The sequence below is a fragment of the Callospermophilus lateralis genome, chromosome 6, assembly GCF_048772815.1.
Source record: "Callospermophilus lateralis isolate mCalLat2 chromosome 6, mCalLat2.hap1, whole genome shotgun sequence".
NCBI classification, from domain to species: Eukaryota; Metazoa; Chordata; class Mammalia; order Rodentia; family Sciuridae; genus Callospermophilus; species Callospermophilus lateralis.
The window spans coordinates 118,261,926-118,275,620 of NC_135310.1; the positions used below are offsets into that span (position 1 = coordinate 118,261,926).

The 13,695-nt window shown below is 52.8% G+C and overlaps 1 protein-coding gene across 1 annotated transcript; it reads right to left on the bottom strand.

Annotated features, from left to right (window-relative positions):
- Positions 1–317: 317 nt before the first annotated feature.
- Positions 318–7,570, bottom strand: Mapk13 (mitogen-activated protein kinase 13). Its single transcript, XM_076860199.1, has 12 exons — positions 7,452–7,570; positions 6,597–6,726; positions 5,620–5,678; positions 2,898–3,006; positions 2,696–2,725; positions 2,212–2,259; positions 1,974–2,088; positions 1,764–1,835; positions 1,226–1,305; positions 903–981; positions 631–807; positions 318–400 (listed from the first exon to the last, which is right to left on the bottom strand). Exons 1-12 carry the CDS (start codon positions 7,568–7,570, stop codon positions 318–320), a joined length of 1,101 nt encoding a protein of 366 aa, XP_076716314.1.
- Between the last annotated feature and the right edge of the window lie 6,125 nt (positions 7,571–13,695).

A 13,695-nucleotide genomic window follows, 5' to 3' on the forward strand; every position in this document is an offset into this window, starting at 1 on the left:
CCGACTCAACCCAACCCTCTCAGCACCCCTACAGCTGGAAAGGAAAGGACCCCACACTCAGGTGATTCCCCAGACAGGCATTTTAATGCAACTCATTTTGATCAGAGCTATTTCCTCCCCATCAACACCACTGAATTCTATCTGGCCCCATTCCTATGTCTGGGGAAGGCACTTCTATCTTCTGCTTGAGAGGCTATATATAATCTGTGAAGGGTAGAGACTTTAGTAGTGACAATGAAATATTGGTTCTGGGGCAGTGTCTGCTGGTGGCGCCACATGGTAGTCCCCTGGCTCAGCCGGGGGCCTGGCTGGAAGAGTTACTGCAGCCTCATGCCACTCCGGCGACGCGAGTCCTTCCGGGCAATGGGGCTGAAGTTCACGATCTCCTTGTAGATGTGCTCTAAGAGAGACAGGGTGCTTTCAGGTGAGCGGGAGGATGCTTAGGAGGGAGCCCAGCCCACAGCCCGCATGGAGTGAGATCAGTCCAAAGAGAAAACACACAGGAAATCATAGCCACTTGGAGGGAAGCGGGCAGGAGTCTCGGGTGGCAGGTGGGGCCAGCAGAAGCCAAGCATGAAAACAAGGAGACAGGCCGAAGGCAGAGAGGGAGGAGCTGGATCCGGCTCTTACGCTTCCATTCGTCCACTGTGAGTTTCTGGTGCTCTAAGGCATCGTCAAATGGCTGCTGGGCCTCAGTCTCCTCCTCAGGGTCTCGGAAAGGTTCAAAGAAGGGGTGGGCGAGGGCCTGTGAGGCCGTCAGACGCTTGTCCACATCCAGTTCCAGCATCTTCTCCAGCAGGTCTGTGGCTACAGAACAACCATGAGTCTCCCACCCCAGGCCTGGGGGAGCCCGCCTGCCATGAGGGACTGGGAGGCCCCCGGGGACCAAGCCCAAGACTCACCCTGAGGGCTGGCACGTGGAAAGAGCTGAGTGAAGTCCTTCTTGGGGCTCTGTGGCAGGGCCTGGATGTAGGATTTGGCCTAGAAGATAGAAAAGCATGGGATTCCTCAGGCCTCAGGGTACCAAGCAGGGATTTCAGAAAAGTCCCAGAGCAGAGTTGAAGGTTTAGGCCGAGAGACCAAGGTGGCATGAACACCTGCCAGGGAAGAGGGGCGTTATGGGAAGACACAGGTGAGTCCTCATTTCAAAGGCCCCCCCCACCCACCTGGCCCTGAGGTCAGCCAAGCCCATAGCCTAGGCCCACTCAGGCCATTTGCTACCCACCGCTTTGTCATTCAGCTTCTGCACAAACTCCGCGCCTGGCACCCCAGTCACTTTCAGGATCTGGGTCAACTGGTCCAGGTCTTGGCAGTGGTTAAGGTGCCCCCTCACTCTCGGCTGATGCGTCAGAGCCCACCCTCTCTGTGGCCATGGTGCAGGCTCTAGACCTGCCTGACCACTTCCTGCTCTCAGGACAGGAGGCTCAGCCTTCAGACCGTTTCCCGAGGTCCTCCAGATGGGTCAGGCCATGGGCCAGGCCAAGAAGGAGGGGTCCCTCCTGAAAAATGCTGTCGGAGCACATGGACCTCCTAGCCCTCATCTCTCTCAGCCACCCTTATTTCCTTATCTTCTCCCCTAACCCTGGCACTGCCAACTGAGCAGGACAGACTCCATGTCCCCTGTGCCTGCAAATCTGCATTTTAAAATCATTCTACCGACAGTGGGTATTACTTTTGCACTAAGAAAGACAGAGTTATTTAAATAAAGTGTGTCCTGAAGGAATGGTCCCCGGTTTAGGTCTGGTGTTTCCAGGAAAGGATACAATCTTTCCCCTTGAACAGAGTTTTCCCGGTCAGCATTTCAGCCATGATGCAGCCGACAGACCAAATATCCACTGCAGAGGGAGGAAGGAAGTGTCACCTGGCCCGTCTGACCAGACCCTGCGATCAGTCACACAGAGTAACCGGATGACCTCAGGGAAGCTGCCAGAGCAGGCCAGCCCCAGCCCCCACCCCAGCAGCCGACAACTGACCAGTCTGGTTATAGTGCATCCAGCTGAGGATCACTTCAGGGGCCCGGTACCAACGGGTCACCACGTAGCCAGTCATCTCAGCATCCGCAGGCCGTGCCAGCCCAAAATCCAGGATCTAAGGCTCAAGGGGCACAGGAGGAAGGAGCTGGCAGAGCAGGCGCTCTGGAGCAGCTCTGAGGAGCTCCTGCAAGAAGGGGCCCACCCCAACCCGGACTGGACCTGTCCCCAGCCCACTCACCTTCAGCTCACAGTCCTCGTTCACGGCCAGGTTGCCTGGCTTCAGGTCCTGGGTGGGAGGACACAGAGTGAGCACTGGGCTGAGAGACAGAGACAGAGCTCCTTCTGGCTCTGCCACCCCCAGCACCTGGCCTTAGCCAGGCCCCTTGCCCTCTCTGGGCTGTTTCCTCATGTGTAAAATGAGGGTTACACTCAGTGTTCTCTAGGGACCCATCCAGCTCTACAGTCTCCTGATTGATTCCTGAAGCCTGACACCCCAGCTCAGGGCTCCCTTTGTAACAATTCCCCCACAAAAGTCTCCACCATACAACAATTCTTCCACACAGGCCTTCCCAGGCCAAAGCTGGGTCTGAAAAATCCATATTCTGTGTTCCTGAAAATCCTCCTCTCTCCCCAACTCTCCCAACTCCCTAGTTGCTAGAGGACCCCACTTTTCCAGGAGTGGGTCAGGGACCCCTGAGAATCAAAGCAGAGAAAGCACTCACCCTGTGGACAACCCCAGCCGAGTGGATGTACTGAGTGGGAGAGAGAGAGAAGGGTGAGTCCTGCACTCCAGTTTCCAAGCCAGCTCTGCAGGCCGCCCGGTAACCTCCTTCACCCATTAGGATGCCCTCCCTCCAGCCCTCCCTGAACCTTGCGTCTCAACACCAAGGAACCCTCTCTGCCATCCTCATAGCCCCCACCCACCTTAAGACCTTTGAGCATCTGATACACCAGGTACTGGATCTTCTCCTCACTGAACTCCATCCCCATGATCTTCTGCAGGTCTGTCTGCATGAAGGGCATCACCAGGTAGCTGGAAGGCACGAGGACTTCTTGGCACAGCTCCAGCCCCCACCCAGACCCAGGTCTTGGCTCAGAGGTGGGGCACAGTGGTGGGGACAGAACAGAGCCTTAGAGATGATCTCAGGCAAGAAGGCGTAAGAAGAATCAGGCTCATACGGGCCTCAGGGCTCCTGGCTTCCGCCGTCCCTGTGGCAGGCTGCCCAGTTGGCAGAGCGCAGGGTAAACATGGCATTGGAGCCTGCTCAGGAAAACTAAGTGGAGCTGTGTTCCCGCTCTTCAAAGGTGCCCTCTCCTTGCCTCCTTCACACTCCACAGCAAACCTCAGCTGGGAGCTAGAAGCATCTGCCAGTATTTCCTTCTGTTTCTGTCCAAATGTCTTCTCTCTCAGGGGTTCATGCCCAGCTGAGCTGGCGCCACTAACAAATGTCTGCCCTTCCAAGAAGGAAACAATACAACAATTTTCAGGAAGGTGGAAGAAGAAGGTGGCTGGGGTGTTGCACCCTCTTGTGGGATTACAAAACAAGTCGTGGTCAGCAAAATGTAACTGTTACTCAAGGTAGTAACAGCAAAATTCCAGAACAAAAGACAACAGATTACCAAACAAATATTTTTAAAACCAGACATAGTGGATGCCATCTCCAAGGGTCCCTAAATTCTTGAAGCCACCTTCTGCCTGACCATACCCTCTCCTCTCCAGGACCTTGTTGCACACATAATCCCTCTGCTGTGTCCTTTACTTCTGCATAAACCCTGGTCCTTTCTTCTGGCTCACAATGTTGCTTAAGTTTTGCAACTTTGCTGCTTTTTTCTTTCTTTTTCTTTTTTTGGTACCAGGGATTGAACCCAGGGGTGCTAAGCCACCAAGCCACATCCCCAGCCCTTTTTTTATATTTTATTAGAGACAGGACCTCACTGAGTTGCTTAGCGCCTTGCTGTTGCTGAGCCTGCTTTGAACTCACAATCCTACTGCCTCAGCCTCCCAAACCGCTGGGATTACAGGCGTGTGCCATCAAGGCCTGGCAACTTTGCTTCTTTAAGTGACCACTACTTCTTCCTCTCTTGCCACAAAACTTCTAGAAGGGTGTTCCATACTCCCTGACTCTGCATTCACACTCCATTCCCTGACAACCTGGCTTCTGTTCCTGTCCTACAGCCACATTGCTCAGTGACCACCCCACAAAGTCACCAGGATCCTTTTCTTCCTGTTTTTTCCTTTCACAAAGTCCAATACTCCTTGAAAATTCTCTGCCAACTCCCCCTCTTTCTCTAATCAGTTTCATATATATATATATATAAATTATATATATAATTTATACATATCTATAAATTTATATATACATATATCTATAAATTTATATATATATATATTAGGGTCTCACTAAATTGCTGAGGCTGGCTTTGAAGTCAAGATCCTCCTTCCTCAGCCTCCCAAGCTGCTGGGATTATAGGTGTGCACCACTATGCCCAGCTGATCAGCTTTATTTTGATTTGCTCATCCTTTTCTACCTTCCCTCTAATGTGGCTCAGAATCATATTATCATATCATGTTTTACACCTGTTCTTGGGCTTCAACTACCATTCAAAGGTGATTATTCCAAACCAAATCTGTATCACTAATCCAATCCATATCATTAACCCTGAACCTCTCCTGAGGTTCATATTTATTTGCAACTCTGATTAAACACTTGAATGTTCAAGGTTCTATAAAAGTGAAGTGTCCAAAGTGAAGTTCATTATCTTTCCCCCAAGGTCTGTTCTTCGTCTGCCTTGTATTCCAAGCAGGAGCCCAAGCATCTCCCTACCTACACCTCCTCACTCAGCCCCTGCATCCCAAAAGACACGATATTTTTTAGTGCTGCCTCCCAAACAGGTGTCAGTCTGCCATCAATATCCCCTTCCCTTCGACTGTAGATCCAGGTCTGTTCCACTGGCCTCCATGTCTTCCCTCCTCTCTGGAGGTACTCCCTGCTGCTTGAGTGCATACCCCAAATTGAGTCTGACCACATCACTGCCCTGCTCCAAACCTCCATGGACCTGTGGCTGTTTGTGGAATTGAGTCTGGACTGGAAGCTGGGCCAAGCCAGCTGTTGGCCTCCACTCGAATCCTGAACATCACAATATTGTCTAATCTGTCCCGTCTCATTCAGACACTGCAATGGCAAACTCAGCGATTACATGTCCTGGTTCTGTATAACTGGCAAATATCCCAGAGGCAGCCAAGGGTACCTGATCCTCACGTCAAGCTAGAAAAAGGCCTATGGTCCTGAGCTACACCTGGGCCCCTGGAGAACGGTAAAGGGAGACAGTGTAAACCCTGTGGGGACTGGCAGGGATGCCTTTGTGGTGGTAAAACTGGGTAACAAGCAAAGTAACTGTGCAGACAGCTCCCTACCAGGCAGGTACCAGACAAGACCCCCCCCACCCCCATTCTGCCTGCTTTTCTTCCACTCTGGGCTGATGCTACCTCTCCAGAGAGAACCTCATCTTGACAGCCCACAGGCATGGGGACTGCCAGGGCAGCAAGCCCTCCACCCAGGAAAGACCATCAAGATATTCCCCCAACTTACTGCTGAGCGGCAAGCAAGACCTGCAATTGCCCAGAACTCAGCGCAGCCTTACTCACAAGTCATGGAAGTTGCGCAGGGAGGAGGCTGGGGTGAAGACATCCAGGAGCCCAATGACCTGGGAAGGAAGTTGCCAGTGAGGACTGAACAGTCATTGCCCCTCCGCTCCACTCTGTCTGGGCCCCAGTCAAAAGAGCGCCCATCCTGTCCCGCTATACCACCTCGAGCAAGAAGCAGGTCCCCAAAATGCTTGGAAGCAGTAAAAGGGGCAAATTCCCCCATCTGGGAGGGAGCCTGTGTTAAACTATAATGGAGAGTCAGGCTGGGGAAAGGGGGAGGTAGGGAGAAGACAAAGTGGTTGCTTCCACACCTGGTGTTCAGGTCAAGTGGCACAAACTCACTCTTGACTTAAAACCACGAGGGTTAAAAGAAGAAAAGGAGGGAAGGGGGAAAGACATCTCAGCCAGCAGGCTCCTGATCTCGAACTTGGATCTCCAGCCACATCTGTCCTTGCCTGCCATGGGGAGAGTTCAGTCAGAGGCAAGATCACCCCTGACTGAAGGCCACAGAGGAGGGGTGTGCTGAAAGGGATGGGACTTAAAATGTACAAAATCCTGGGCAATCACTATTTGAAATGTTCGCCCTCCAATCTAGGTATCCTGGAGGGAAGCCCTGTTGCCAGGTCCAGAGCTGGATCATTGGCTTTTCTGGTTGTTTCTATCAGACAGGATAGCCTAATGGTCATGTACTCAGTCTGGTTGGCTAGATCCAAATCCCAGCTCTGCTCTTGATGAACCACATAACCAGGAGTCTTTCTATGCTTCAGTTTCCCCATCAGTGACACGGGGGCACTAATATTTATCTCCTTATGGAAAGGATAATACTAGTCAGTTCATGCAAAGATGTTACAACGTACAAAGAGGGCAGTCAGTGCTCAATAAGTATATATTATTGTTGTCATCAGGGTCACTGCAGGGCCGTGGCCGGCCCTCTGGGGCCTCCCTCCCTGCCTTCCCACCACCCAGGCTCAGCCTACGTTCTCATGCTGCATGTGCTTCAGCAGCAGGAGCTCTCGATAAGCCCGCTTAGCGAAGATCTCAGACTGGAAAGGCCTGCTCAGCTTCTTGATGGCCACCTTCTCCCCTGACCGCTTGTCGATGGCGGAGCTGCAGGGGCACAGGAAGGTCAGCGGGCAGCGGGTTTCCTCCTGAGTAGCACCTACTCCAGATCCCGGATGGTACCTCCTAGGCCACCCTCACCTCCGCATCCCAGACAAGGCTAGCAGGCTAGCTGGGAGGATCCAATGCCCAACACCCAGAACTTGGAGCACAGCAGGAAGCTGTGGGAAATGGGTGGCCGCAACGGGGGCAGGGGAAACACACCGGGGGCAGAAACACTCTTAGGCCTACAGGATTCAGGAATCTCAGTATGCAATTTAGCAAGTTCCTTCCCCCTCTAGGGGCCCCGGTGGACTCAGCTGCAACGATGGGGATTTGCCCCATGAACTCTGGAGCCCTTTATAACATTAGAGCCTGGAGCACCGATCCAGTCCGACTTCAACCCACAGAGAACCCACGCAGCCACCCCTGTGCCTGGGGTGGCCTTGAGCCAGATTGTGCGCAGCCTGAGGCTTCTCTCTCCTTCCCTGTCTGGCCCACCGCCCCTTCCCGGCTTCTGGAAGCCCCCCCACCCCCACCCCGCGAGGGCGCTGGACCCTGGTGTCCTCGGGTAGTGCTGGGAAGGGGACAGCGGAGGGCGGTCCAGGAGGACCGAGGCGTGCGGGGCGCCCGCCACGACTTGCTGGAGGAGCACGGGCGCCCGCCTAGCTCCCGCCTCGACGCCCAGGCGCCCCCCGCGCCCCGAAGCGGCCGCGCAGGCCCGGGGGTCTCACCACACGGCGCCATAGGCCCCGCTGCCGACGTGCGTCGGGCACAGGTAGGTCTTGGGCAGCTCCCAGGCGGTCCTGTTGACGTCCTGCTTGTAGAAGCCCTTTTTCCGAGTAAGGCTCATCCCGGGCACCCAATCTCGGCGGCCCCAGCGCGGCGGCTGCGGTGGCTGCCCGCCGGGATCCCAGGGCCCCAGCCGCCCGCGGTCCCCGGCCGATCCCGCCCCGCGCCACCCGCTCCTCCCCCGCGCCGGGGCGGGGGCACCGGTCGGCGACGCGTCCACCTGCCGGCTCGCCCAGGTGCGCCGAGCGCCGCCACGCCCGGGCCCGCCTCTCAGCCCAGCGCACCCACGTTTCCGCCCGACACGCAGAGTGTGTGGCCCCGAGGCCCCGCAGGTGCGCCGCGCCCGGGACTGCCGCCTGCTCCTGCCGTCGGGACCCGGTGGGAGCGGACGAGACCTGAAGAAGCCGGGCCTCGGCTCCCTCCAGTCCTGGTCTCCGTGGGACGAGCTGCCCCGGAGTTTTGAAGGCGATTTGTGAAAACAAACTCCCACAGATAATGGAGTTCTCATGAACCCCAGGACACTGTTCTTCAGCTTCAGCCATCACACCAACTCGACGTCCTCTAGTCAATTTTATTTCCTCCACCCCCCTCCCTGGGCTACCTTATTTTGAAGCAAGACCCAGGCATCATTTCATCCATATTTTTTATAACTATCTATTTTTATTTATTTATTTTTTTGTGGTGCTGAAGAGCGAACCCAGTGCCTCACACGTGCTAGGCAAGTGCTCCACCACTGAGCCACAACCCCAGTCCTCATCCATAATTTTTTTTTTAAATCTCCAAATGATAAAGATTTAAGAAAACCAATAATCACAATATCATTCTCACACCTAAAATAAACATCACTAATTTTATACCAAATGTCCACACAGATACATATTTCCAGGTTTGAAACACAGATTTTTGTGGGCTTCCTGATGCCCCATGAGGACCATGACAAACTAGGGCCATGCATGCACCACTTGTGACTAATGGCACCCCCCAAAATTCTTTTTTTCACACTAAATCTCTAGGTCCTCTGGGCAACAGGATAAGGGGCAGAAAATGGCTACAAATGCTTTGGGTGACTTGTGGACTGGTGGAAAGGGCAGGGACCACTTGCTTCATTTGTTAGAGAGAGAGTGTGTCTTTAAAAGGAAAGGAATTTGTTAGATGCCTGGAGCAAGCTGGGGATCTGTACTAGGGAGCCCCCAACTCCTGTGTAGAAACACCTCCTACACAGTCCTGTGGCATTAGGCACAACCTGAAGGACCATTTGTGGGTGGGTGGGGGATGCAAGATCCCCCAGAACTGTGCAAAGTTATTGTAGGCAGAAAATCTGTCTTCATCTCTGGGACAGGATATAATATCAATAAATATATGGAGAATGAAAGGCAGAAACAGCCCATTTCTCTCCGTCTCTCTCTCTCTCTCTCTCTCTCTATATATATATATATATATATATATATATATATATATATATTTTTTTTTTTTTTTTTTTTAAATAAACACTTGTGTTTGCCATGTGCCAGTCATTATTTTAAGTGTTGTACATACATAACTCAGCCGCGGTAAGAGGCCTGTGAGTCAGTACCATGATTAGCCTTACTTTAGGGATGAGGCACCCAAGGTAGCAAGGGGTTAAATAGTTTGCCCAAGGTCATACTGATGAGGCAGAGCTGGGTGAAGACACAGGTACAGGCTGATTCTAGAGCCCAGTCTCTGGGCTACCAGGATATGCAGTATCTCTAGGAGGAGAAGCATTGCTCCTTAAAGGAAATGCCTGCGTTTTAATGATCTGCCTCACCTACACCATATAAGGCTGCCTACTGACCAAACCCTGCCTCCCTCAGGACACCCGCCCTGTGTATCTGACACATTCCCTACCCCCTTTCCTTGCCCCCTCTTCTGCTCTGGCCCTGAGACACCTTGGGAGGAGAAGGGAAAGGGTGGAGACACACCTGGGGGTGCTGTAGGAGTTTGGGACCTTTGGATTGGTGGCATCAGTGGAAGATGTCCTGAGTCTGAATTCTAGAAATCTGATTCTAGGACTAGGCACAGACAAGAGAGAGTTGTCCAGAGAAACTTAGGGGTCTTGTTTGTTAATTTGTTTTGTTTTGTTTTCCCCAGGTAAAGGTTCCAGCAGGAAAAGGGGATGGTATTTGGACCTGACCCTGGGCAGAGACTGAGATCTCTCTGTGGTGTGGCAGAGGGACCCAGGAAGGTGAGGAACACTGGGGACACCTTCCCTGCCCAGGCAGGTGCAGTCCTTCCAGGGCACCAGCTGGCTACTCTGGCCATGGCTCTGGACACCTCTTGAGCAAGGGTCAGGAAGTGACTCAGGCCACACTGACTGTGACTCTGCTGACACTGTCCCCCACCTTGGGCCTTGCTAGACCTGTGTTTACTCAGCAGCTTGGCAGCCTTGGAGGGAAGGGCTTAGAATCCAGTCAAGGAAGTCAGGAATGGAAGAGGAGGAGCAGGAAGGTTGCTGAGGACATCTTGGGTACTCTACATCCCCAAGCCCAGGGCTCTTCTCCTTGTCTCCAAGGCCCCTTTGCTCTTCTCCCCAGACACTGCCTCCTTGTTGTCTGTTGGTTTCTGCCCTATAATATAGAGGCAGGGGCTTAGGAGACCAAATTTGTTATAGAGACTTATGATGGCAGAGCTGTGGGTCACAGCCGCTGCCCAGCAGCATGAGAGATTATACAGCATATGGCTGGCCTGGGGTTAAAAAAAATGTATAAAACTCTAGCGTGTGGTTGCTACTGAATGCATGTCATTTCTATATCATTGTAAGGTAGAAAAATCATAAGTGGAAATATCTGTGTATTTAGAGTCTAAGGTGGGCAACATGCCAAGTAAAGATAACTATAGTCTTAACCACGGTCAGTTAGATAAGGGCTTTCAATGACTCCAGCCACAGGCCACCAGAAATGCACCCGGGCTGAACAAGCTGAGTGCGCTAACTCCTCGCAGCAAGGGAGAGCATGTGCTGTGGAGATCTCAGTGAGAGGGCATTAGGAAGGTTTTAGAAAGTTTGGGTGGTTAGGGAACTTGGGGGAGAGCTTAAGGCAGTGAGACTTTGTTCTAGACTGGATGCTGTCAAGAAGTGGAGCTAATTCTGGGGCTGGGTGTCTTAATAAATCTTGCCTAAAGAGGGCAGTCTAGAAAGAGACAGAAACTTTAGCTGGTAAAGAAGAGCTTTTTTAAAAAATAGTTCACACTTGAAATCACAGCGAGGCTGAAGCAGGAAGAGGATTGCAAGTTCAAGACCAGCCTCAGCAATTAAGCAAGACCCTGTCTTAAAATAAAAAGGACTAGGGACTTAGCTCAGTGGTAAAGTGCCCCTGGGTTCAATCCCCAGTACCAAAAAAAAAAAAAAAAAAAAAAAAAATGAAGAAGCTTTTACTCTGATTCGCCATATAACAGGAGAGTGTTTGGTCATTTTTGTGTTTGGACACTATTCATGTTTTGTCTCTGTTTAGATACATAATTATGAAGCAGTCTGTTTTTTGTCTTGATCCATCCTGGTGACAGATGGCCTTGTTGAATGTTGATGTTTATGAAACTGTGTGCACAGTCAGGACCAGGATTGTGCTGTGCCAGGCCTGATCTGAGCCACCAAGGCTGGCTGAGAGGACCTGGGAGCTCACACATGGATGCTTTGGTCTGTTATTCTCAAAGTACAGATGAAGAGACTGAGGCCCAGAGAGGCTTAGTAATTTGCCTAAGGTCACATATGACTGAGAAGGTGGTGGACATTGTTTTCAAACCTGGATTCTGGCTCCCGGGTCTGTACATTTAAGCACCAACCAGATTGCCTGTTACCCAGCAGGCGCTTGGCTGTCATCTTAGGGCTGTGTCCCAAGCTAGGCTGTGAGACTGGAGGGCAGGGGCATGGTTTGGGACTGAGGGTTAGTTTCATAGAGATCGAGACAAAGCTCTGCCTGATCATGAGGCCACATCCCTATTCTAGCCACCCAGACTCCATCTGCTTGGGAACACAACAGCCCCTCAGACACCATCTCTGTCCCACACAACAGTGCACGTCACACTACTGGCAGGGGACCTCCACCTGGGCCCCAGGGGGATAGAAGAGGCCAAGGGAGTCTGCATGCTGTGGCCCTGCTCTGAGAGATGCCAGTCCTCCTGTGGAGCACCCAAAATGCCATAAAGCAATGGAAATTGCAAGAAGTCAGGGAGATGCAGGAGAAAGGTGGCATGTGTGAGCTGCTCTGTGACTTGTTAAGCTGTGTGACCTTGCTCAAGTTAGCTAGCCTGTCTAAATCTCAACTTCCTCATCTGTGAAATGGGAACAATAGCCACAGGGTCATCATGAAGACCAAAAGAGATGCCACGAGATGGGCCTCATTCAGGGCCTGCCAGATGCTCCTTGTCCAACAGGCCGTGAGCAGGCCCAGCTCTGCCCAGCACTCCCACCGCTCGGCCCAGCCCTTTGGCGGTTTTGTTTCTATCCCAGCATCAGCCCCCTACTAGGCTCCAGTCCACATCCAACTCCTTTGTTAAGTTTTTCCAAGGACCCAGTGCAAGGATTCATCCCTCCAGCTATTCAGCCTTCATGTACTGAGAGTCCACTGTGTGCCAGGGACTGATCTGGGTGTGGGGGATGTAACAGAAAAGGAACAGACGAAACACCTCCCGCTTGGGGCTGGCGCTCCGGTGGGAGGCAGAGGGAAAACCAGCAAACACCTGGGTGGTGTTGGGTTGAATCACAAGAAATTTCTAGTATTTAACAATTTCATATGATTTGATCAGATGCTAAGTCAGGCCACATTAAATGCTATGAAGAGAATAAGTCAGGGTAAAGAAGGCTGGGTAAGTTTCTAGAGAAGGGTTGTTGGTGCTGACTAAATGGGGTGGCCGGGGAAGGTCTCTCTGGTGACATCTGAGCTACCCTGATGGATGAGGATGAAGCCCTGTGGATATCTGGGGAAAGAGTCTGTTTTCCAAAGAAACAGAGAATTCCACCAACCCAGGTGGGAGTTTCCCACTTTGTTCCCACGTGGCCCTACAAGCATGTGTCCCCACCTCCCATCAGGCCTCCAGCTCTTCCCTCCAGCATCCATCCCTTTCCCCAATTCCAGCAGCTTCCAGAAAGTTCCTTAGGGACCAGCTTGGAGCGCCTGGGGATTCTTTATTGGCTTCTGGAAACCAATAAAGAATGCACCCGGGGTGAACAAGCTGTTCTCCCCAGTACCTCTTCACCTTCCTGGGGGCTCGGGCTGACCAGCAGGCTTAAGGCCTGAGCAGAACATTCATCCCACCAACAAAATAACAGATACCCATCTTCTCCCGGGAGCCCCTAAACCACATGAGCCCTAAACCACATGGCCCTTGCTCTACCTCCTGCTCTCCGCTTCAGCAGCCCCTGGTGGAGGACAGGGGTAGGGACAAGTGTGCTGAGGAAGCACCTCAGCCAGACTTCCCTTCTTCACACCCCCCAGCTCCACAGCCCCTTCCACTCCTCCCTGCACCTGCTCCAGGACGGTCCCTCCATCTGATCCCATGATGGTGTAGCTGGGGACATCTGCTGGGATCCTCAGCCACGCCTGAGTCTCCTCTCCTGTGACCTTTGCCTTGTCCTTGATAGCCTTCCTCACAATTTTAATGAATCTGCATGTCCCCTGTGAGGTGTCTATCTCCACCATCACACAATGACTCTTTGATGGCGGACCCCCAGCACCCTGCCTGGCTCACAGGGCATAAATATTTAGTGAGTGAGTGAACTGGAGATGACTGTCTCTTCTGGGTGCAGGAGGGGGTGAGGGAGATGGGGTTGAAGACCCCAATGGTGGAACTGAGGAGGTGCTAGTAGGAGGCGTCTGTTTGAAACAGGTCAGCTGTAGGTGTCTGGGATGTATGGTCACCTGTTGGCTGGTACAACTGAAGGCAAGCCCTTGTCCAGGCAGAGTGGCAGCCCGTGTGGGCTGGAGCACTGGCATCGAGCGCAGGCCAAGGCTGCCTGGAGCCCGCCATGCTGGTGCGGGCCTGAGGTGCAGCAGGCCCGGGCTGAGGCAGGCCAGGGCGTGCTCACCTGTGGCACAGCAGCTGCCAGGCCCAGGCCCAGTGCCAACACCTGCTCCACACAGCATGACAACCCTGAACCCGCCCCTGCCCAGCATCCACAGTCAGCCAACCTCAACCTCCTGCTTCCCTATGAGCAGCAGGAAAATAGAGCAGGGC